Source organism: Arvicanthis niloticus, chromosome 8 (genome assembly GCF_011762505.2).
Source record: "Arvicanthis niloticus isolate mArvNil1 chromosome 8, mArvNil1.pat.X, whole genome shotgun sequence".
NCBI lineage: Eukaryota > Metazoa > Chordata > Mammalia > Rodentia > Muridae > Arvicanthis > Arvicanthis niloticus.
This window is the reverse complement of record NC_047665.1, coordinates 83,057,148-83,082,695: the sequence shown is the minus strand read 5'-3', so window position 1 is coordinate 83,082,695 and position 25,548 is coordinate 83,057,148. Positions and strand designations below refer to the sequence as shown.

General features: G+C 44.1%; 1 protein-coding gene and 1 long non-coding RNA gene across 3 annotated transcripts in view; both read left to right on the top strand.

Annotated features, from left to right (window-relative positions):
- Positions 1–2,260: 2,260 nt before the first annotated feature.
- On the top strand, positions 2,261–14,449 carry LOC143443394 (uncharacterized). The gene is made up of 5 exons (XR_013112349.1): positions 2,261–2,340; positions 10,856–11,090; positions 13,588–13,645; positions 13,829–14,045; positions 14,339–14,449. It is a non-coding gene; the product is annotated as an uncharacterized LOC143443394 (long non-coding RNA).
- Positions 14,450–15,391: 942 nt separating this feature from the next.
- Positions 15,392–25,548, top strand: part of Eepd1 (endonuclease/exonuclease/phosphatase family domain containing 1) — a 95,800-nt gene continuing 85,643 nt past the window's right edge. The window contains exons 1-2 of one of the 2 annotated variants that reach the window (XM_034510982.2): positions 15,392–15,756; positions 16,144–17,182. In XM_034510982.2, the coding sequence (XP_034366873.1) occupies positions 16,305–17,182 (878 nt within the window). In that variant the 5' untranslated portion in view covers positions 15,392–15,756; positions 16,144–16,304. The remainder of the gene's footprint in view (positions 15,757–16,143; positions 17,183–25,548) is intronic. The other variant, XM_034510981.2, reaches the window with a different exon arrangement.

Genomic DNA, 25,548 nt, shown 5'->3' with positions numbered 1-25,548 from the left:
ACATCAATGATCCAGTAGCATCATTTGGAGTTATCAAAAATTCAAAGCCAACTCAAAAGGCTGCCAACTGATGGATGGATAAATAAATATGGTGTGTGGTAGAATTCATTCAAAATAAGGAGTGAAGTGTTGACATATGTTATAACGAGACTTGAAAATCTTATGCTAAATGACAGAAGCCAGTCACAAAAATCTGTATAAGATCCCATTTACATGTACTGTCTAGTATAGGAAATTTTACAGAAAACAGATTAGTGTGCGCTTAGAGCAAGGTGGAGGTGAGAATGAGGTTGGGGGAATCAGTGGCAACAGCTAAAGTGTTAGTGTTAAGTTTAGGAAGTGGTAAAGGGTTTTATAATTGATGATGATAATTCCACAACTTTTACATACTTTAAAATTACTGAACTGAGACAGGTATGGAGGTGCCTGCCTTTAATCCCAGCACTCAGAAGGCAGTGGCAGGTGAGCTCAACTCAAGTTCCAGGGTGGTTGGAGCAACACAGAAAAATTCTGTCTCAAAAAATTGTGTGCGTGTGTGTGTTTGTGTGTGCGTGTGTGTATGTATGTGTGTGAGCGTACTGAAGTGAGCATCTTATGTAGTTGAAGTTCATAGCATATGAACTATAACAAAAATTTTATTTAAAAAAGTAGCAAGTTCAAAAGTACCAGGAAAAGAGAAAAAGAACAGACAGAACAAACAGAAACAACTAGCAAAGCATTCAACCTAAATCTCATCGTATCAGTCATCATATTATATTTAAATGCACCTGTGCTTCTGTCTGACGACATAAATTGAGATACTGGATACTGGATGATCAACAATAACAGAAAAAGAAAAAAGGTTTCCTTGGTCTGTTTCTTGCTGCTATGACAAGAGCACTCCAGACTTAGTAAGTGATTACGGACAGAAATATATGCAGCTCATGATTCTGAAGGCTGGGAAGTTCAGGAATGTTGGACTGACAGCTGGGAAGGACCTGGAATATTATATTACCTCATGGTAATGCAATGGCACAGAAAGAAGCCGTGTGTGTGTGTGTGTGTGTGTGTGTGTGTGTGTGTGTGTGTGTGTGCGCGCGCACAGGCACACACATAACAAGAGAAGAGAGAGGAAAGGGAAGAGCCATATTCAAACAACAGCATGACTATTATTCTTCCCATCACAAACCCAACTTAAATAAGATAAAAGGCATAAATACATTAGAAATGAAATGAGAGAGAAGGATATCCCTTACTAACACTACTTTAAAATAAACAGGAGTGGATATATTTATATTAGTGTAGATATCAGAGCAGAAAATATTACAACAGACAAACATGATAATTTCTTTCCTTTCTTTTCTTTTCTGTCTGTCTTTCTTTCTTTCTTTCTCTCTTTCTTTCCTTCTTTCTTTCTTTTTCTGAGACAGTGTTTCTGCGTGGCCCTTTCTGTCCTAGAACTCACTCTGTAGACCAGGCTGGTCTTGAACTCAGAGATCCCCCTGCCTCTGCCTCCCAAGTGCTAGGATTAAAGGCTTTCTTCACCACTGCCTGGCCCAAGGTAATTTCATAATGATAAAGTGGTAAGTTTCATCAGGGGGATAAAACAAACTTAAGTACCTATAAGTTAAATACCAGAGCGCACATCTACATAACATATGTAACATAACAAGAGACCTTAAAGAACCCTAAGGAAGTAATGAAAACAGTCTTGATTATATCAGATTTTAATTCTGATTCATCCTCTTGACTTATAGTAATGATGACACTCAGGCAGTTGAAGGTTCTCTAATCCAGTCCACTCACTTTTCTAAATGAATTAGAAGGGACCTGGTGAAGTCAGTTGACTTGTCTAAGGTATCAGAATTAATTAATGCGAGAGCCTGGCTGTCAGCCTATGTCACTTGGTGTTCTCCAACTCCTCAATTCAACCTAAAGCTGCACCGAGATCCTTGCAAGGATTCCTTAGTAGGGATCCCACTAAGTAAGTACCAGTGTTTGCTGGTGACGGTCCTTTACCACTTTTCATAAACAAAGGGCTAAGCACTGTTGGAGGTGCTGGGGATGCACAGCATTCACGTGTCTCTCCTCAGGGGTTCATGCTACAAAGAGAAAGAGAAGACAGCATATGATGCATAAGAGGCCACCTCCAGTAGATGGACATATGATGCATAAGAGGCCACCTCCAGTAGATGGACAGGGCATTAAGTGTATGTGTGGGGGCAGGGGAGAGACAGGGTTACAAAGCCACAGTCAAAATTTCTTTGTTCCTGTCTAAAAGAACTGCAGGGACAAAAATGGGGAAGAGACTGAAAGAAAGACTGTTCAGTGACCAGCCCAACTGTGACTGACTGTTGCAAGGTAAGTCCACCAGAGAACCCATATAGATACTCTTAAAGCTGAAAAGAAAGTCTTTATCACTGGCTGGGGGCTGCACAAAGAACTTTCCAAATAATGCGGTCTCGATCTTCACAGTTCCTTGTCTTTTATACATCAACCCCACATCCTGGTGGATATACCTCAGTTACCAAGTACAGTTACTGAGAAGCAGAACTGCGGGAGCCAGAAAGCAACATTTGTATGTTTAGAAACTTTTCTGGATCTTGACACTATGGACCAGGTCTTTGATGGATTAGGTCTTTGTGCTTTGGCAGATGTTAGGGCCTATGTGCTGGGTTTTATGGTCAGACTGTTGTCTCTAATATGGTGTCAGTTGTGCTGAGGTACAGGGGCCTGTTATATGGCTACACACGTCTCATAGTATTTCCTAAGAGACAATGGTCATGTGATGTGTTCCAGGTAACAGTACATAAATGCTGTTTGGATGACCTCCTTTTGGAGATCCTCTGTGACATGAATAAATTATAGGTCATGAGAAGTTTTACAGTAATGAATTGTGTACTTCATTGATTTAATCCAACAAGTTATTACCATAAAACATACTTTGAAGAATCTCCATGATGCTGCTTGCTGTCCTAGTTAGCTTTCTGTTGCTGTGATAAACATCATGACCAAAGGCAACTTGGGAGAAGAAAGGACTTATTTGGCTTACACATCCTGATCAAATTAGACCATTGAAGGAAGTCAAGCCAGAAACTTTGGAGGAATACTGCTTACTCACTTGCTCCCCATGGCTTCCTCAGCCTGATTTCTTATACAACTCAAGACTCCTTGCCCAGGGGTAGCATTGCCCACAGTGGGCTGTGCCCTTCCATGTCAATCATTAATCAAGGAAATGCCACATACTTGCCTACAGGCCAGTCTGATGGAGGCAATACATTATAGAGGTTCTCTCTTTACAGATGGCACTAGTATATGTCAGTTGACAAAAACTAACCAACACAGGTTCCCTCAAATGTCTTTTATTCTTTCTTCAAAGATTACATAACCCAAATTCTTTCTGTGTCTTTAACTTTTTCTTCAAAAAAATTATCATGGTTCCCCCTTGGAATCACTTTGTATGTGAGGTGATTTTGTCTGTCAGATGTGCTATATGGAAGGGCCAATCTTGGGCTTTAATGAATAATTTTCAGATGGGATGACTTTGCCTTCCAAGGTTCCAGTGTTGTTGTGAATAAGGAAAGACGCTGTTCTGGGCTCTCAGACTCTTACTGTCCCATAAATCTTTTCAGCAAAAGTGTTGGACTTGGGTCTTTGCAGTCTGCTGCTGACCCTATTGCATGGCTGGGGAACAAGCTTTGACTCACTTCACTCAGGAAACAGAGTTCCGAGGCTCAAGGTTGGCATCTGGAATTTTAGCAAACACCCTCACTTAGATCCCACTGAGTTTTTTTTTTTTTTTTTTTCTGGGATTTGTACAGGGAAGGGCCTAGGGGCACGTTAAATCTGATTCCCATGCACTGATAGATCTTGAGTGTGAACTTGATAGAAGACAACATCCCATTGCAATGTCAAAAGGCTGGGCATGTCAGGATGGAATGGTGACAACTGTCTTGGAGGTTCTCATGTTCTGTCAGGGCTGAGAATCATTGCCTTTCAGATTGTCTTCCCATTGCGACTTTACTTGTACATCTTCACGGCTTCTGACTTTATTGAGTGTCACCTGTATATAAGAATGCACTCCTCTATATAAGATAGCAGACAATAGAGTTTGCTGTAAATAGAGACTATTCAAAAAAATTACCCTACAGGGAAAACAGTTGAATGCAATTCAGGCTAATACTATTCTCTGCCTGGAGTCTGAGCCTGAGGTCAGCATTTCCCCCTGGGAGACATTAACAGATGTGAGAGCATCTTATGGTCACAATGGCCTCAATGCAGAGCTTCTCCTGGAAGCTCTGGAGTGGCACACAGAGAAATTAAAAGGGAGTAACTTCACACAGAGAAGCATAATAGTATTTAATGCCTTGTCTGGGGCCTTCTACTTTCTCTTAGACATCAGGTTACACTCTAGGAAGACTCTATAAGACTTGGGGAAGTTCATTCCTTCCTTCCTAAGGGTGCTGAGGCTGTGAGGTAAGGAAACCCACCAGTCAGTCAGTTTCCTGATATCTGTGAGGATGTGGTTACAAAAGAATATTGAAGATGAAGAAGCCTCTCTCCCCTACCCCCAGTAGCACAGATCTTAAGGCATTGCTTCAGTTGGTCATACAGTAGGAATTGTTGTCTTGGTTACTTTTCTGTCTAGTGGTTCTGTGCTGGGAAAAATTCTTGTTAGTCAAAAAAGCAGGCTCCACCAAGAAAAGCATTTCATAAAAGCATTCAATAAACAGAATAAACTATTCTATGAAAGTGCAGAAAACTGAAACTAACTGGAATTTTGGCTTTTTAGGGGAAACAAATAGAGGAAATGGAATCTTCATTTCCTAATTGTAATGGCAAGAACCCTAACACTTTTAAAGATTAATGAACATTATATTCTATAATAATGGTAATTCTGGAGGGGCATGTGGACCTCTGATGGTAAAAGCTCTTCATTGAAGTCTGTAAATAAAGCTCTTATTCTATTAGGGTGTTATCCACAATGATCACCAACCAAATGCACAATAAGAAATAAAATGCCAACTGGAAGTCATTTAGGATGTCAGGGGAGTGATAAAGGACTTCAATTATTAGCCATGGAGTGAAAGAGTCTTTCAGTCAATAGACCGAGCTTTAATAGGGGCTCTTGAGGTTTCTAGAAGCTAAGGATGGGTGCTCTGGTTTCTAACTGAGAGCAGCCTCAGTTTGAGAGCCTGGTGATAAGCTACATTTTAAAACTAAAATGAATGCAATTCTGTGCACTTACTTATGATAGACTCTGAACTAGACATTGGACCACTGTGATGAGCAAGGCAGGTGGGGCTTTATAAGCACACCCTTCACAGGTCCTGCTCACAGAACTCAGGAGAAGGGAAAACCCAGGGACACTGCTGTTCAGAGAGACCACATTTTCAGAGAGAGAGAGAGAGAAAGAGAGAGAGAGAGAGAGAGAGAGAGAGAGAGAGAGAAAGAGAGAGAGAGATATCTTTAAGCCATGTCACTTCCTTGACTTATCTTTCTGAACATCGTAGATGTTGATGCTGATTTAGCCTCGTGCTTGAGGGGATACTTATATTATTCTGTAAGTAATTTCATACATCAATCAAAAATCTGAAGTGGTTAAGAATATTTCTATGGTGGCTGTATTCTGATGAGTTTCTTCTCTCCCCTTCTTTTTTCTTCTCTTCCTCCCTCCATCTTAGTAATTTAAAGCCAGACATGGAGGCTATGGTGGTTTGAATGAGATGTTCCTGATAGCCCAGACATTTGAATATTTGATTCCCAGTTGGTGGCTGTTTGGTGAGGCTTAAGAAATATGGCCTTAGGGGAAGAAATGTGTCCCTTGGGCTTTGAGGTTTCCAAAGACTTCTGCCATTTTGAATTCTCTTTCCCTGTTTCCCATTTGTGGTTCATGGTGTAAGTCCCAGCACTCAGCTTCCAGATCCGGTTTTCATGCCAGCCCGCTGCCACACTTCCTTCTTGTGATGGTGACAGAATCTGAATCCCTTTGGAGCCATAGGCCCCAAATAAACTTTCCTTCTATAAATTGCCTTGGTCATGGTGTTTTATCACTGCACCAGAAACTCTAACTTACATGGTAGCATATGATAATAATCCCAGCAACTCGAAGTGCTGTGACAGGGGCATTTCTGAGAGTTTTAAGTCAGCTCGGACTAAATATATAGCAAGGAACAGGCCAGCCAGGGTTACACAGGGAAAAAACAAGTCCCGAACAACACACAACAAGGAAAAGCAGTTTAATCGGTTTAGAATCTAGGGAGATCCTCTTTTCCAGGGTGGCATTTGAGTACTAGAAGTTTTGGTCCAGCTTAAATGTTTCAGGGGCCAACAGCAAGTATTTGAGGTTCTGAAGCAGAATCTAGGTTAGAAGAAAGTGTGAACCTACAGGCCACTTAAACCGGAGTCAGAGAGAAGTCATTTTGTTCTACTGGAATCTTCTGTGAGTAGAGATAAAGATTAAACAATACTGAAAAAAACTGCTGACATTTTTGTGAAGTGACTTTCTAAAAACTTATTTATAGAATAAAATTTCTCTATATATGTATCTTCTTCATTTGACCTCAGTGTTTTTGCAAAAGCCTTTGTTTTTATTTATATTTATAACAAGCATTATTTATAATTATTGTTAGCATCTCTTTTCTTTATTATTAAAGAATGATGGTGTGCTGATATTCAAAAACCAGGATTTTTGGAATCTCTTTTTCCATTACCCATGTATTTGATGGGGAGGACAGGCTTCTCCACCAGCATCTGTGAGGATGTAGGACTGCATGGCACATCTGCAAATAAGCAAGGAGACTGTAAATAGGGATTAGCCTCACAATCTTTTTAATGTAATGGTCCAGTATAGAAATGTATTGATTAATTTTGCTTTAAAACCTTCATTTCCTTTGTTGGGGCCTGGGAATCATGACACAAACCACTCAAATGCCAATCTCAGTCAAATAGGGATAGTTTATTGAATGCCACAGTACAAGACTGATCGATCAGGGCCACAGGTCAAACTTTGGAGTTGGCTGACATTGACGTAAGATCCTACAGGGCTTTTAAGTTTAAAAGCCACAAACATTTGTGCCAAGCTATTCCACCAATCAGGGTTTAGGGATTGGGGATTTCCTTAGAAACATGTCTTTGTTATACACTTATTATGTTCCCATTGGTTGGGATATTCAGCTGTGTTAGGGGACTTGCCTTGCCTAACGTTCATGTCTTAACTTGCCTACCAGGATGCCAGTTAACGATGTACATGTTGTACATGTCTCTTTCTGCCAAGCAGGATGCCAGTTCCCAGGGAGGACTTGGGAACTCAAACTAGACCCCTACTCAATATCGAAGTCTTATTTCAAATAGCTTCTTATATTAACGCTGATGTTTCTCTTATGTTGGGGTCTATCCCAAGGGGAGCTTATAAAAATAAAAACCCTAAAAGCTTATACATAGGTGCAGGAAGTGCTGCCTGGTGGTTGTTTTGGGTTCAAGCTTATTGGTGCTAACTATACAAAGCAGTTCTAACTGATTTCTTTTGTGATTGGTTTCCAAGAACACCAAAGCACGGAACATAACAGAAGATGTAATCAACTCAGGCATGAGAACGTGTCCTAGTAACAGCAGTAACAACATATGAGAAAATTTCCTTATAATATTAGAAACAGCACAAAATGGCCGGCAAGACAGATAACAGTTACCTAGGCCTTAACACCTTAATGTCAAAGCCAGATGAAGACACCACAAAAGAGCAAACAATAAATCAACACCACCCAAGAATATAGATATAAAAATCCTCAATGGAATATTAAAAGCCAAACATAGCAATGGATAGAAGAATTGTATATGATGAGCCAGTGGGGTTTATCCCAAGTGTGCAAGATTGTTTCAAGATAAAGTCAATGAATGTCCTTTGTGACATCATCAAGTCAAAGGAGGAAGAAAAAAACCCACCTCAAAACCCCAAAGAAAAACAAACAAACAAACAAACAAATGAACAAACAATAACCAAAAATCTACCACATGATTACATCAATAGGTAGAGTAAAAATATTTAATAAAAATTCAATATCTGTTCATGATATAAATTTATCAAAATGGGAACACAGGGCAGCTTCCTTGAATTGTTAAAGACATCTACAAAAAGCCTACGGTAATATCACACTTAATATTGAGAAAACAGAAGTTTCCTGATACGAAACAAGGCAATGACCATCTGCACCACACGGCGCTGGGTATCCAGCCAATACAAAATAACAAGGAAAGGAAGTAAAGTGCGTATAGACTGGGAAGAAAGAAGACAAATTTTGTTCATAAAACCCTGATTACGTATGCAGTAAATCTAAGATAATTGACACACAACATGTACCCTCAATTATAAACAATTACATCAGGATTTCCAGATAAAAGGTTAATATATAAAACTCAGTCATGTTCCTTCATGTCAGCAATACATACAGGGAAACTGAAATAGAAACTATGATATGTAGGTATAGATCTAATAAGGCATTTGTAATATCCATGTTTGACAACATATACAATGCTGATAGAAGTGTAAAGGTTCTGGGCCATAAGGTTGTTCAGCAGGTTAAGGCGCTTTTCTTCAAGCTTGATACCTGTGATCTGCGACCCATATGGTGAAAGAACTGACTCCCACAAAATGTCCTCTGACTTTCACATGCGTGCTATGACATGCACACTTCTTCCCACACTAAGAAAACAGGTGCATAATAAATAAATTATGGAAAGAACACCATAATCATTGATAGGAAGACTTAACATTGTCAAGTTCTTTCAAATTTGACCTTACACACTTAATACAATCCTAGTCAAAATCCTAACATGTTATTTTTAGGAGCTGTAATCAAACAAAATAAAAACCAAAATATACCATCCCGAACCAAAACATAACAACACCAAAACAGATTCTAAGGTGTTTATATAGAGACCAAAGAATACACAGTAACCAACTTAATACTGAAGGAGAATCACAACTTTTTACTAAGATTACCTGAATTTGGAACTTGGGAAAATGCCAGAGTAATCAAGGCAGTGTAGACAGAATATAGCATACTTACTTGTCTACCTCTTGCTTGCATGAGGTGAAGAGTCCAATTCTCAGCACCAACAAAATGTATTAATAATATTTCAGAGAACCCAGGCATAGATTCACATAAATATGGTCAATAGATTCTTTTTTGTACACTAGGTCTCGTTATGTATTTTAAGTCAATCCTCCTGTCTCATCACAAAAACGAAAAACATATCATAGACATGAATATCAAACATGAAACGATAGAATCTCTATAATACAATGCAGAAGAAGACATCTAAAGGATTTGGGAATTGGTAATGACCTTTTAGGCACAATCTCTGAAAGAAACAAATGATAAATTGACGTTAAGATTAAAAAAAAAAAAATCTTTCCAAAAAGCCCCAGCAAGAGAATGAGAAGACAAGACACAGATTGGAAAAAAAAAAAAAAAAAAAAAAAAAACTATTTGCAGAAGACATGTCTAATAAAAGACTATTATGTAAAATATACAAAAAATCTTATAATAGCAAAAGAAAGTGTAAAACTTGATTAAAAAATTTTAAGGACCTGGCAAGATTCTTCAGCTAGTAAAAGGCTTGCTGCACAAGCCTGCAGGCCTTAGTTTCATCCCCAGAACCCACTAAAAAAGCACACTGCCCTGTGCTTATAATCCCAGAGCTGAGGAGGCAGGGGCAGGCAGATCAGACAGCCTAAGTGAATCTGGGAGCCTCAGGTCCCAGTGAGAGACACTGTTAGTAAAACAGAGTGGACACTGAGGTTGACCTCTGGCTTCCATGGGTGTCAGAGTTTTAAAAAGCAAGGTCAGCTAGACACGAGATACAAACGGTAGTGTAATAAAAAATATTCCACGTCCCATTTCATTGGCAAGCTACAAGTTAAAACCACAGTAAGATGCCACTAGACACTTATTAGAGCAGTCAAACTCCAAGTCCTCATTGTCACCATAAAACAACAGGAGCTGCTGCTGGAAATATCAAGCAGTACAGGCACTTTGGAAAGTAGTGTGTAAGTGTTCATAAAGCTGGAGGTAACCTTAAAGTGAAATTTAGCAATGACGCTGGTTTCTGTACTCTTTGTCCAGGGAGTGTTCAGTCATCCTAAAACTGCCTCATCCTTAGCCATCAGGAGTGGCTTTCAGAGCAAGTCAAGAGGGATCTATGGATGACATGTCCTGGAGGAGGAAGTAAACGCCACATATAGTCACTCATATAGTCCCAGTAAAGAAACTGGGACTACTGAACTAATGGTGTCCAAGGTGTATAGAGGGGGAAGATGCGGGCCTTATATTAGAATTAGGAAGGGGTGCTGCCCACTCATCTGCTCTCAGACTCCAAGAAATCTGAGTTGACTGGTGCTGTTCTCCTCTCGAAGGACCCACCTGACACAAAGTTCACCGTTATCTGTGTTCCCTCCTGACCTTGTGTCTCTGTCAACCCTAAGCAGCTGAGTTTCAGTGTGCCTGTCCTTCCCATGTCAATTCCTTCTTGACAGGTGTTAAAACAAGAGAAAGAAGAAGAAGGAGAAGAGGAGGAGAACAAGAACAAGAACAAGGACAAGGACAATGACAATGACAATAACAACACAACAATGCAACACAGAGCCTGAGCCAAAACTCAGGGAAGAAGACCAGTAGGACATCTAGACATAAACATGATCCATCATGGACTCCCCACCAGGCATTACGTCCTCTCTACAACCACACAGTAACACCAGCGGTAGAAACACAGTTAGGCCTATTTCCTAAAGATGGATCTTCCCTGCATTCTAGGTAGCTGGGCTCAGGTGAAGGGTCAGAGCACTCATAGTGACTCCAGCCTCTTCCTCTCGCCACAGTCAGGACCACAGGGGACCACTAAGAGGTGCTTCACTGTCCCCTGAGAAGAGTTGGTCAGCTCTGAAGGAGGCATGAAGATGGACGCAGACCAGTGATGATGGGAAGTCTCAGGGCTGAGCAGCAGTCAGGCCGCAGAGAACCAAAGAGCCGGAGGAAGGCTAAGCAGCCACCTCATAATCTACCCAAAGCAGACAGAGCGGAACAATACTGACCCTGAGATGGTATAAACAACAGGTGAGAGATGGGTGCTCACAGCCAGGGTGGAGAGAGCAGGGAGCCCATGCAGTAGTACACACCTGACTCACCTGGTCAAGACTGCCACACCCAGTGGAGGTGGGAAGTGTACAGCTGGCCAGGGTTTAGCTCAGCCATGTCTGATTGAGAAGACAACCAGCTCCTCCATGACCTGAGCAAGTATTGTCTCAAGGTACATGTTCAGCTGCAAGGAGCTGCCCAGGGACAGGGGAGAGGCTGTCTGGCCTGGGACCTTCAGAGATTGCATCTCTTTCTGTTTCTCCCCTTCCCCTTGCATCTCTCTGTATTGTGTTCTATGTCTGTGTCCTGTATAAAATTCAGAACATTCAGGGTGAACAAATCTATGGTTCTTGACCCATCATTCCTACAGCTGTCATTGAACCATCATGAACCACTTTTCATGAGGAAGTCTCTCAGCTCTTAAAAATCATCTTGTGACCAAGCTGACAAGCAAACAAATACAACCCTAAAGGAAACTAAGAGACAAGCATGCTGTGAGGGGCCACTGTGATGTGCACTGACTTCTGACCTCTGTCCCCTCTCATAACCTATGAGTGCCTGGGCACTACCAGGTAGCCTCTCTGCCCTTGGCTCTCTACTGGGCTCCTCCTATGGGCACATCTGCTGCAGCTGGACTGGGTGAAGGCTCTAGAGGCCTCACTTGCAGAGCTGGGCCTGGGGGTGAGTGGGCTGTGCTGCTTTTATTCTTCTCCATGTGGCCTCTCCCTGAGATGAGCTAGGTGCCTCCAGTGCAGCTGCCGAGTTCCACAATATGGGGAGAGCTGTGTAGTGAGGACTCTGGGAAGCTGGCTTATGGGGAGAACAGGCAGAGTTTCCTCAGTTAGGGCTGAGGTAGAGGACGGATGCTCAGAGATATGGAGCCTTTGCTGTTACAGGGAGTTCAAGCTGAATGTCTGCATGCAGATTCCAGGACAAGGTGTGAAGGCCACAGGAGCTTCTGTTGACACCGTCCTGGTGTCTGTCAGTGGTCATTCTCTGCCACTCCATCCATGGCTTGACTTGCAAGGGAGCAGACCTGATATAGAATATTCCAGAGCTCTAAGGATGTCTGTACTTTCATCAGTTCCAAACACAGGGAACACTGTAGTACAAGGGACAGATCTGCTGTGGAGGTCACACAAATAGGAGTTGTTGCTCTTCAGAACAACATCTGCCTTGACCATTGCAGAAGGTTGGTGGTCGGAGCCTGTCAGTAGCCTGCTTGAACGTTATTGATCTGGGAAGTGGGGTTTGCTTTTGCTTTGAGGGGACTGAGAGTTTGTGGGTTGAGGCATTATTTTCTAATTATCTTTCAAGTCTCATGATAACTGTCACTTCCGAGGGATGTCCCTTAGACTAATGATTTGATAGCCACGTTCGTTTTCTCTCCTCGTATTTTAACCTGTAGAATTCTTCCTAATTTCTTGTCTACATCTCTGATGTCCAAGGACTCTGGGGATGGAGGGGATTAGAATTTGGCTCATTATGGTCTAAGAGTGCCTGTACCATGCGATTGAACCTGGAGATGGACAAATGCTTTGTTCCTTAACTTCCACCACCTTTTCCTGGTCACTCTTTTATCTTTGAAAACTGCTGACTAAAAGTGAAAGGCCGCTGTCCTGGTCCTCCTGACCAGGCCTTAAATGAGAGCTGTGTGTTAAAGGGCAAAGTCCCCTACATGTGGCATTTGGCTGGAACTACACAACCTCTGACACCTTTGTGTAACTCAGCGGTCAGCTAGAATCCCAATATCCTTGGAGAATCAGGAGAATCCATTAAAACTTTCGTTCCTTCTATACTAAGCCCTTTACCAACTTCTCCACGTCTGTGGTGACTCTGGATGTCCAGTGTGTTGCTGGGCTACCTCACTGTCTGGCTCTCTCTTTCATAGACCTTTCTGAGCAGTGCATACTTCTCTTCTTGTAGCTTTTGACTTAACTTCTTGTCCCCTCTCACTCTTTTCAACTATGAGCTTTCCATCAACCCTGGCTTACCCTGCCTTATTCCAATTTTATCTCTTTCTTTTTTAAGTTAAAAAGGCATTTTTTTAGGAATATTTTTTTGATGACTTGCCTAGCTTATGGAAGTATAATTTAGCTACACAAAGATGTCTATTTAAAACACACCATTTTATTTCTTTTGACATATTCCATCAGTACCACATCTCAGGCAATCACTTCAACCAGCCGTCATGCAGATACTTGGTGCTCTTTTTAATCTTTTCCTCCCTCCCTCCATTCCCACACAGCCACTGGTACATTGTCTGTACATGGACAGTCTCTATTTTTTAGCTTGTCTATGAATCATGCAGCGTGTTCTCCTTTTGCCAGGCTTCTACCATGCAGTGAACCGCTTTGCGTTTTTTCTTCTCTGTTACTGTTTTTGTTAAGTAGTTTGCCTTCATTGCTTAACAATATCCCACAAGTTGGTGTTTATTTATTTATTTATTTATTTATTTTGCACTACTTGTTTTCAGTTGCTGTAATAAAATGCCTGGAGCCACATAGTTTTGGAGTCATCAGGGAATAACGTTGGTATGTTGTCCTCTTTGGCAAGACCTCATGTCACATGGCATCACAGTAGCAGGAGGAGGGGGTGTAATCAGGAGACTGGGAGCCACAGCACGAGTGGGGGCCAGTTTTTTTTTTTTTTTTGTATCAACTTTTTCCAGTGACTGACTCACGGTCTTCTAAACATCCCCTTACTCTCTTCAACAGGTGGCACCTCTGTGGCTTCCCATGAAGCACCACTTAAAATGTGAATTCCAACACCATCCCTTCCTGAGGGCCAAGCTCTCCTACAGGAAGGAACTGCTGGGGGACAAATTCACAGCAAACTCAGACTGATGCTCTTGCGGTTGCTAATCTTTGACTACAATAAACCTACAGACACCCATGTAGAGGATTTTGGGCTCTGTGCTTTCTTTGCTCTTTGGTAAGTACCTGTAACCGCAAGGGTTGAGATGTGCAGCAAATGTACTTTTAGTTTTCAAGGAACTGTCAAGCTAGTCTGCAAAGCGCTTGTGTCAACCTCTGAGCCTACAAGGAATATGTGGAGGTCTCATTTGTCTGCATCCTCACCAGCTTGATCATCAGTCATTGGAAGCTTCTGTCTTCAGATGTGTGCACTAGACCTGCTGTATGTGGTGCATGTCTATTTATCTACCTGTCACTTTTTTTTCTCTCTCTACCTTCCTTTTTTACCCCTCTCTGGGCATTCTTCTCAAGTGAGATTGGCATGACTGGAAATGAAACTGACAGAGCGAAAGTTGGCTACAGGTGTGGAGGGAGTCCAGTCAGCCTGTGTCATCCGTAGAGAGGATGCAGGCTTGCTCCAGGTAAAGCGGATTCCATAACTATCTCCCGGGGATCGGGAACCCCTCTTTTTTGTTTAAGGTCATCTGACTGGAGTGTCTTTCGCTCCTAATTGTGAGGTTCCTTATAACCCTGGCATTTCACCAAGCCTGGGCTGCCACTTACTTCACATCTGAATGCTTTCTGTGGGCATTCAAATCAGAAGCCTTGGCCAGATGGTTGGGTTCAGATCTGTTCTTTCAGAGGTCACTGACAGACAGCTCTGGGTCAAAGTATCTAGCGTTTTTTTTACCATGTCACTGCTATCCGGCAGGGTTTGTTTAGCCAAATAGTCCTGTTTCAGATATCCATTGTAATGCACCAGGCTCTTTAATCTTTAACTAAATTATCATCATTTCACGATGTGATCCAAAAACTGTTTTGGAAAGCTGCCTGCACTTGCCAGTATCATTTCCTTCCGTTTTTAGTGATTAGATTTAATACTTAACAGAAACGTGCCCTTATTTTCTCAAAGAGCTAGATTTGCAAAGGGCAGCAGATGTACAGCCTTTGTGAACACAAAGGAGGCAAGTCCTCTTCTAGTGACACATGGTACCCAGGCATTACTGGAGGAAGGAGGTCTGTCTGAATAGAGGAAAGGCCTAAAAGTAGCGAGAGAATTGAGCTAGTTCGAATTATATCCCTTGTCTGAGAATTTCAGGAGCCTTGGTTATGCAGAACAAGCCTACCGCATAGGGAAGACTCCAGTTTGCCTCAGGTGGCCCTAAACAGCTTCACCTAACAAAAGCAGAGCTCGGTAGGCCTTCAGATTCCAGAAAAACAGACTGGCTCCTTGTGAGCCATCCCTTCTGTCCGCCCAGTCTCAAAGCCCCGCCCTCGACTCCGCCCCACCAGGCCCACCAATAGTCCCGCCCCTTGGCGCTAGCGTCCCGCCCCTACGTGCCGCGGGGAGGCGGGAGGAGGAGTTGGCGCGGAGGAGGCGTGGCTGTGCCGGCGAAGGCGCGGGCGGGCGGCGCGACCTGACTTCAGCTGTGACACCCACGGCGAGCGGCAGAGGTGGCGCGCGGCGCGGGGCTCAGGACGCGCTCCGCCGTCTCTTCTCCCGAGTTGGGCGCCGGGCTTTGCCTGGATCAACACAGCTACGACGTCGCTAGTCCTGGTGCAGCATCGGGGGCCGAATTTCGCCGCTGCTACTGGCGCTCAGGAGCAATCCTGCCTGCCCCGGGAAAGCGGCACTGAGAGTTTCCTTGGGAGAAAGAGCTGGGACGCGCGCTTAGAGCCACAGGGGACCGGGAACGGACCCAGCAGAGCGGCTGAGAGGTGGGACGCAGGTATCGGAGGGCCGGGGGGCGGGGTGGGTTCCTTAACCTCTGCTCAGTCTCTGCGCCCGCAAGCTCCCCAGAGTTAACAAGTTACGGTATGAGCGCAGTAGGGGCTTCTCCTTGTCTATCTGCAGGAGCCCCGTTATGTGTATGTGTGTGTGTGTGTGGGTCTGAAATCAGTAGGTGGCCCCCAGCGTTGAAGCTAGTGGGGATAGCTCTGTTCCCTTTTTGGATTCAGTGTGATAAATAACCCGAGGAAACCCCACAAAGGTCAGCCTTTCTGTGTCTACGTTTTCAGAAGTTGACCTGACCCCCCACTAGTTACGAACTTCCAACGCTGTGGGAGTGCAAAGTGTTGATTGATTAATTTCAATCAATTCCCATGTCAATTTCTAGGTGGCCCAGCAAAAGGTAATTTTGAACACTAGCCATGGAAGATTTGAGGTTTGTCTGCAGTAACTTCCTCGACCCCTAAGTCCTGCAACCTCCTGTTCTTTTGTGCCTATAAAGGCTCCCGGGTTTCTTCTCTATCCAGAATTGTTCTGTGGTGGTTGGCCATGGGGAGCACCCTGGGCTGCCATCGCTCTATCCCCAGAGACCCATCAGACCTGTCACATAGCCGCAAGTTCAGCGCTGCCTGCAACTTCAGCAACATCCTGGTGAATCAGGAGCGGCTAAATATCAACACTGCCACTGAGGAGGAATTGATGACCCTGCCTGGGGTGACACGTGCAGTGGCCCGAAGCATCGTGGAATACCGAGAATATATCGGCGGCTTCAAAAAAGTGGAAGATCTAGCACTTGTGAGTGGTGTAGGGGCCACTAAACTGGAACAGGTCAAGTTTGAGATCTGTGTGAGCAGCAAGGGTAACTCCGCACAGCATTCTCCCAGTTCCCTAAGGCGGGATCTGCTGGCTGAGCAACAGCCTCATCACCTGGCCACCACTGTGCCCCTCACTCCACGAGTCAATATCAACACAGCCACCCTTGCTCAGCTCATGAGTGTCCGGGGCCTCACTGAGAAGATGGCCATCAGCATCGTGGACTACCGTCGGGAACATGGTCCTTTTCGAAGTGTCGAGGACTTGGTGAGGATGGATGGAATTAATGCAGCCTTCCTGGACAGAATAAGACACCAGGTGTTCGCAGAGAGGTCCAGGCCCCCGTCTACCCACACCAATGGGGGTCTTACCTTCACTGCCAAGCCTCATCCCAGCCCCACATCTCTGAGCCTGCAGAGTGAGGACTTGGACCTGCCACCAGGGGGGCCCACGCAGATTATCTCCATGAGGCCCTCGGTGGAGGCCTTTGGAGGTATGAGGGATGGACGACCTGTGTTTAGGTTGGCCACGTGGAATTTACAGGGCTGCTCTGTGGAGAAGGCCAATAACCCGGGGGTCCGAGAGGTGGTGTGCATGACACTTCTGGAAAACAGGTGAGCGCAGCAACCGAAAAGGGTGCTGGGAGTGAAGGCAACTTGGCCAAGGACACAAATGAGTGGATCCTTTGGGGCAAGGGAGAGGAAAGAGTGCGTAATCTATGTTCCTGAGGTTCCAGAGCTGATTGCTGAGTGACGGTCCCCTCCTAAGCAGAGCCTGTGTAGTGTGGGCTCTGCTTTGGAGAAGGTCTTTGGCTTACAGGGTTTCACAGAGTTAACTGACTCGGGGACTCAAAGTGGGAACTGAGGCATGTAAGAAAAACCTGAGGGTTTGTTTTTTTTTTTTTTTTTTTTTTTCTTCCGAGACAGGGTTTCTCTGTGTTGCACTGGCTACCCTAGAATTAGCTCTGTAGACCAGGCTGGCCTTGAACTCAGGGGATCCACCTGCCTTTGCCTCCGGAGTGCTGGGAGTAAAGGTGTGCACTAAGCACCTCTCTGATAAAAACCGGAGTTTTTTAAGGTTACATTAATGGGAAGGAAAGTCGTGTTTTCCTATCAAGTACGCCCGTTCGAGTGGACAAAAGCCATATTATCTGCAAACATATGCACTGCATTTGCCAGGGAGCTGTGAACAAAGCACATAGCACTCCTCTTCCTTGTGGAACCTGAACTTGGCTTTTAGCATGCTCCTCCTCCTGTCCCATGGCCAGAAAGGGCCGATTTGGGTGTGGATACTGGGCAGATTGTTCCTTCTGAACTAAAGGAGAAAGAGAGGGCTGCCAGGTAGGTCCAGCCTGTGGGAGGGGATGTTTCTAGGCATCACAGAATTACTGTCTGTAGGAACTGACTCCCCACACACCAGAACAATACATCATGGCAGGGACTCCTGCTAGTTGTAACATAGTGTACAGTGTAATGTCATTAGCTCCTTACTGTGGCAGAGATTCTCAGATCCTCATCTGCAGGGTTCTGGGGCTCCTTGCTGCCCTCCTTTGAGGAGGCTGATCTGCTTGGCAAGGTGGTATCTTGGTGTCTGGAAGTGAGAAGCGAGCGCTCAGTGCGGAATCAGTGAATTGTGGCAGGTCATCAGGACAGATTACTGAGCGGGGAAAGCAGGTCACAACATTTTCTTGGCACTGTCCCATGGCTCAGTCTTATCACTGAGGAGAGAGAGGCCTGCAGGATGGATCAGGGACCAGGAGATCACTGAGTACTCTACTCCCTGCTATGTTGTGCTGTCTGTCTGTCACCCCAACTCAGTCATTCTGCAAACTCATCTTGTTCACAGCCCTGGGAGACTCATATCAGGCCTGGCTTGATAACAGTGCTCCTTCACAGCTGCTGGGGGACAGCAGTCTGTAGCATGGTTGCCGGATTCCCAGCAGGGGTTTTCTTAAGGCCCAGTGTAGTAAAGAGAGGGGTGAATCTGGATCTGAAGTCTCCCAGTAGGGACGACAGCAGGGGCAGCAGTCCTTGTCCATTCATTCCATCAGAGTGGCTCTGGACTAGTACTATTCGCCACTGCCTAAAAAGCCCAGGGTGCCAGCCAGGTTTTCTCATCACTCCAGGTGTTTCTGGTGTGTTCTGGAGCTGAGAAGCTCGGTGCTCTGTGTTGAACCATCTCTGTACTTCTGAGTTTCATTTCAAAGACCTTCCCCCTATATTGGCATTTCTGGTGTGACTTGGTGTTGGGCCTTTCTGTAACATTGTCCCCTCCCTTGATTGTTCTGGTCCTCAATGAATTTATTTGTTCCCATAACATACAGTCTGGCCAGGAATTAAAGGCCTTATTACTTTCTAGGACATATGAATGGAGAGACTGGAAGATGGGAGTGTGAGACTGGACATGGGACTGGTTGTTCCAGCTACTCAGGAGCTACTCAGGCAGCTGGCCTGGCTCTGAATCAAGGATGGAGCCACCAGGGGCTGTCTAGAGAGGAGCAGTAACAGTTCTTGTTCAGTATGAGGTCCTTGGGGTTTTGTCCTGTTATTTTCTTTGGATTTCTTGGAAGAATATTGAAGGTTGTAGCTGTTGACTTCAGGCAAGTTCACCCAAAACCCAACAAAGTACAGAAGGGGGTACTTGTAGTAAGCAGTGGGAAAATAGTCTCTACCTCCATTAGGTTGTCACACTAGGCTATGTATATGTCTTATGAGTTGGTGACTCCTTTGGCCCCATCACAATTCAGTCACTATTCTGAGGAATCCTAGCACATGGTTAGTGTCTGGTAAAACCTAAGTAATAGGCTTAAGGCCTGATCCATGCAAATCTTGGTGTGGGAACATTTGCCTGTGTGGTTGTCCTCGGGCACCAGAAGCTGTCACCGAGTCCTTGAGAGCAGGTGGCAGTGTCCGTGCTCCAAGAGCTGCGTGTTCATACTGAGTCACAGAAGTTTCTCAACACTTCAGGAGTCCCCTTTGTTAATAACAGGAAGCTTCAGTGTGAGCAAGTATGGATGTATGCAGCTTCCCAGGCGCTCTTATTTTCATACTGTAGATGTGCGTGGAAGAGTGCTGGAGTTTAGGGTGTGCCTTTGTGTTTTCTGACAGCTTCCATATCCTTCTGTTCTCCCCAGTAAACTCTAAAGTAGGGAATGCTTGCTCTTGTTAGAGATTCTCCATCTTTAGGCAAGGAAACAAGGGAAAGGAGTTAAAGCGCTGGCCTCTGAAACAGCTCATTTGTGACTCACGGGACAAGGACCCAGAGCAACTGGCTTTATTTATACAGTGCTCCTCGAAGGCATGCTGTTTGCTTAGGCTCAGCACCTGTATGTTGCTCCTCGGTTACGTGTCCCATGCTGTACCAAGCCAAAGGTATTTGCCAACTCCCATGCCAGTCTCAGACATTAAATCCATTATTAAGGCATTATAATCAAACCCTGGGCAGTTTTGTAGGGGCAGTGGCTTTCTCGTAGCTTCTTGTGAGTTTTGCTCACCAAATACGTGCATTTTCTTAGAGGAAAGGTACCCCTGTATGGGAATTAAGAGTCTTTATTGCTCTCATATGCTGCTGATTTGGTAGGTGGAGATGTTTTGCATGTGAACTCTAAGGTAGAACCTCTTAGAGCTAGATAATTATAGTCACCAGGAACCTGCAGGGACACCATGCTGGGGCATGTGTCCATGCACTGATGGTTTCATCAGATTCATTTGCCAAACCTTGCTCTTAGGCAATGTTCTTCCTCCTTCAGTATTTATGGGGCAGGGAGGAAAGAGGCATGCTTCTGCTGAATATCCTTGCAAAATGCTGGACAGCATGAGCAATGATCCTTTGGGTGTTCATTTATTGATGAGTAAGCATTCTGTCTTCCAGTGTCCCTTTGGTTTCTGATGATAAACACAGGGAGAGCTGATAGAGAATCTCCAAAAGAAATAAAGAAGGAAATTCCAGTGTCAAAGTGGTTAGCATTTTAATGGTTTTAATCTTATTTCTTTCTGAGTCTTAATTGGCAAATCACACATAGATTAAGGCCTGGCAGTGTGTACAGTTCTGAAAAAAAAAAACCTCACCACCAACAGATTTTAGTCTGTCAGATTTGAGTAGTGGGATCAACATAGATAGAATTCATCCACTGAAAAATATGAATTGAATGTATATACTTCCTGTGCACATGTATAAACACAATCCAGGGATCAGCTTGGATCACCTCCATGACAGAATTAACTAAATGTCAGTCAGTTTGTATGGCTCAGCATCAAAACAGTTTGGTTAACCCAGATTTTTTTTTTTTGGCTAACTCACAGAAACTGATTTATATTTTGTCCATATGAATAATCGGCTCATGTTGGAGAATTAAAGAGTAAGTAGATGATGAACTAAATATAATATCGGTGGGTGGGGGACACCACTCAGCAATCCTCTTAAAGTAGACATGGTGACATCTCTTTTGATGGTTGTGGAAATAGAGGCTCAGAGATAACAACCCATTGGCCTTCAGAAATACAGATGCTGGAGCCAGGGTTTGAAGCTATGCATTTGTCTGACTTCAAAGACAGGACTTGGTACATATTTTGCCAAATTCAGTACATCCTTCCATGTCCTGTCTCTGAACCTCACTGGCCCACAGTCTTGGGTCAAGCAAGCTTCAGGGCCTTGCAAGAAGGGTAGCTTCACTCAAATCCCTGAAACTATCTCAGCCCCCAAAGGTCCCTGCGCCTTTCCTGTTTTTATTCCTCCAAAGGCTGGGGTGGTAGCCAGATGTGTGGAGCAAACTCAGAGGATGTCAAGGCCTCTCTGCTTGGCCCTAACTGTGAGTTTGAGACCTTGGGCTCCACTCCAAGGTGGAGTTCCGGTTTGCAGAGCCAAGGAATTCTGGGTCATTTCCAGACAGAAAGGTGGTCGGCATGAAGACTGCTGTGGTTTTGTGAGAGAAGGTGGGGGTGAGTAAAGGGAGGTCTTAGTGTGGGCATCACTCAGAAAGGAAAGGGGTTATGTTTGTTTTTCAAAGAGGTTGAGTTTCTTTGGTCTAATGTCAAGGTCCTGTGGAGGTTTGATACTGTTATTTTTCCAGGTGATTAAATGTTCAATCAGGCATTCCTTCTTCTTTCTCTGGGTAGCAGACTGTTTCAGGCAAAGCCACTGCTTTGATGGAACTTCCCTTCTGAATAGGGAGCTGAGCAAGTCAGCACACAGGTACCTAGTTATAGGTGGGTGCAAAAGCTGAGGATCACGGAGATGAGGCAAAGAGATGCTTGTTTAGTTAAATGGAGGTCAGAGAAAGTCTCCTCCAGGTACTGGTGGATGGCAAGGAGCCAGACACGGAGAATCTAGGGGTGGAGGTTGAAGCTGGTGAGATGAATTCTTGCTGAGTTGTTCCGGCTGCTGGGGCTGAATGGATTGCATTCTGGGAGTTGTAAGGAGGCCATTGTTGCTTGAGTTATAGTGAGTGACTGCGGAGATGAAGTGGGTGGAAATGAAGGACCTACTTAGAGGTAAAAACTGAAGGGATTTGTCTGTGGCTGGGATGATGTGAGGATTAGGTTTGAAACACTTTTATAATTCCTAGAAGACAGGCTCAGAGGCATTTCAGAAGTTTTGGGGCCAACTATCATGCTTCTGCACTGTGTGAACATGCGCACAACTCTCTGACCTCACCACTCCTTGGCATTCTATATTCTGGACAAGGAGTAGGGTTGCGGGTACCCATCTCGGCTTGAGGTTATAGCCTGTTCTCTGCCCCAGAGTGGCATCTGGCAAGGCCCTGTATTCTTAGCATCAATGACATGTAGAACAAGGTCATGCTTGGGGACCGTAGGCAGCTTTTCATTGGAAGATATTTATGTCAGTTTGTTTCCTTGTTGATTGAACACCTACTCTGTGCTTATTCCTCGATGAGGTCAGTGGTGTAGAGACCTGCCCTGTGTTGAGGAAACTGAGTCTTAAAAGGAGATAGGAATCTGACCGGTAGTTACCTACCAAGGCAACTGGCAACGTGAGGAAGTGAGTATTGCTGAGAGACCAGAGAACATAGCGACTCGATACCAGTCTGCTTGGTTCCACAGGGTATGTAGAAACCTCAGCCTTAGGGGAGAGTGAGCACCAACGTTGGGAACGAGCTCACTGGGAGGGAGCATTTGACAGGGAGAGATGTGGCAACCGTTGGGGCTATTAGTTAGCAGCCCCTTCATGCTAAGGATGGAGGGCCAAACTGGACCCTCTACTCAAATGTATCATTCTTAGAAACACAGAAGGTTTCTTCTAGAATAGCTTACAAATAATAAAAATGAGAAGCAACTGCTGTTATCTTTGAGCCTTGCTAGCCGCACACCTTTAATCCCAGCCCTGGGGGAAGCAGAGGCAGGTAGATCACTTTGAGTTCAAGGCTAGCCTGGTTTACATTAGCAAGTTCCAGGACAGCCTGGCCTACATAGAGAGACCCTGTCTCAAACAAACAAACAAACAAACAAACAAACACAGAAACAAATGTCTTAACTCATAATTTCCCAGTAATTGTTGCTAGCACCAAGTAAGACAATGCATTTTCCTAAAATTCCTTTGCTCATCACAGATGCCTGGTCTGTGTGCTATAGAGGCGGCAAGGTGGGGTCCTAGCTTGGTAATCCTTCCCATTAGAACATTAAGGAGATGCTACAAAAACACTGGGTGAAAGCTTCCTGGCCTTACTCCGTATGATTGCACACAGACCTTATTCTGGGTCACAGTTATTTATTGTAGTGTTGTAATTGATAGCTGCCACACACGTGGATCTTGGTGGCTAGGAGCGTATGGAGGGTATCCTGAAGTAAACATATCATATAACAGAAGTCTGGAGTCCTTCCAAAGTCCCATATAAAGACGCCCTGTATGTTTTTTTCTTTTTTCTTTTTTTTCTGGATGTAGTTCTCTAACTGATGTTGGTTTGTGCGTATTCCTAACCAGCCCTTGTTTCCTGAAGATTCTATTTTGGTCCAGCCATTACCTGATTAAGCTGTTAGGCCTGGCCTTTGATTGGGAGGCTGCGGTGAAGTCCTGAAATGGAGCGCTTCACCAGGGGAATGCTGCCCTGCCTGTCCGTAGCTCCTGCCTCCTGCTCCTGTAGGGAGCTGCAGTCTTCTGTGCTGATCGACCTCTGGAGGATGGACCACATCAGTACTTTCTCAAGTCAGGCTTTGACTCAATAACTGGTTCAAAGAAAACCTCTCCTAACGCTGCTTGAGCAAATTCAGTCTGACTTACTTTAACAAACAAGTAAACAAACAAACAAAAACCAAAAAATAACAACAACAAAAACCCTTTTAAAGAAATTAAGTGTTTTTCTTTGTTTGTTTTAAATAAAATAACCAGTTTCATCATAGTGGTGTCCCATGTGGGTAATGTGCATGTTAACAATCACTACCCGCCATTATTTTCTTGTCTTCCCTCTGCTGTCTCCATTTCTCTAACCAATCAGTCCCTTTCTTCAGTGCCACATCTCTAATAGCAATGTGGATTCCACATTTGAGAGGAAACATGTTTGTCTTTGTGAGTTGGCTTATTTCTTTTGACACGATGATCTCCGGTTCCATACATTTTGTTGTTGCTGTTTTCCTGCAAATGACACAATTTTACTTTCTGTTATTTCAAGTTGAAGAAAAAGTAAAGCGGTGGTCTGTGGTCTGAAAGTCCCAGTGATTGGCTTCGCTGGCCTGAAGCCGTGGACTCTGTTTCCTCTTTTCGTTTCTCAGCAGGAGCCTTCGCAGCTGCAGATCCTGGTGTCCTTCTGCCATTTGTTTAGTTAACACCATGATCTCTAATCTTAAACCGTAAAGTCTCACTCTAAACAGCAAACTATTCCATTCCTGTCTCCCCACAGGGTCTGGAGCTTTTATGCCAGTGTGAGGCAGTACATACGCTGAGAACAAAAACTGATAATTAACACTGGACTTGCTATGGCTGAGGCGTGAGCCCTGGCCAGGTCGCCTGCGGCCATCTTTGTCTTGGTCTAATGGACAGAAAAGGGATGGCTCAGGGAAGCTTAGACCTCTGCCAGGGTCACATGGCTTTACAGTTGCAGCAGTTAGTGAGAAAGTACCTGTCAGTTCACTAATCCTCATTGCAGTCTGCTTCTGGACTACCCGATGCTCTGTGGCTCATTCTGCTCAGAGTTCTTTCAGCATGTGGATACACAGCAATGCCATCGTGTGTGAGTGCATGTGTTTGCTCTGTCTTTTGCTTCTTCAAAGTGGAGCAAGGATATTTGCAAAGTAAACTGGGTGTAAGATACTGTGTATTTTTTTTATGACTTTTATGCCTTTTTATATTTATTTATCTTGCCCACACCTTTTTTGACAGCAGTTTCTTACATAGTTTGTTTTTATAGGATCTTTCCAAACATTCATCTTCATTTTCTTAGGAATAGCTTCTCTTTCCGTTCATGCTTCTTGTTCGTGAGTTGGTGTCATGTTTTAGGCGTAGTAGTGTGTGCAACAGGCATTAACAGTCTAGGGGGTAGATAAAGCTGGCTCCTGGCAAGCACAGGATGCCCATAAGCATGGTTGATCCACTCACGAATGTTCAATGAACTATGGGCTTCCTAAGTCTGCATTAACAGAAGAGAGGAGCCAGTCTGGTTGGTCTCTTGAAGTGAAGTTGCTGGGGAAAAAAAAAAAAAACCCTCTTTTGTGTGTAAAATCACTAGTACGTGTAGATGAATCTCAAAATACTCCAGCAGGTATAGTGGCACATGCCTGTCATTCTAGTATTTGGAAGGCACAGTCAAGAGAACTGTGAATTTGAGGTTATTCTGAGTTATAGCCCCATTTCAAACAAAACAAAATAAGACAAAATCCCAATCAAATAAAAACAAAACAAAATAGACCTTGGTACCTGTGCCCAAGTTATTTAGTCTAGAGAGTGTTGCAGGGTTTGCTGACTCCTAGCAGTCACTGAAGGTGACAGCCGTTCATTATTTTCCCTCAAAGGCTGACTCAAAAGGTGTGGCTAG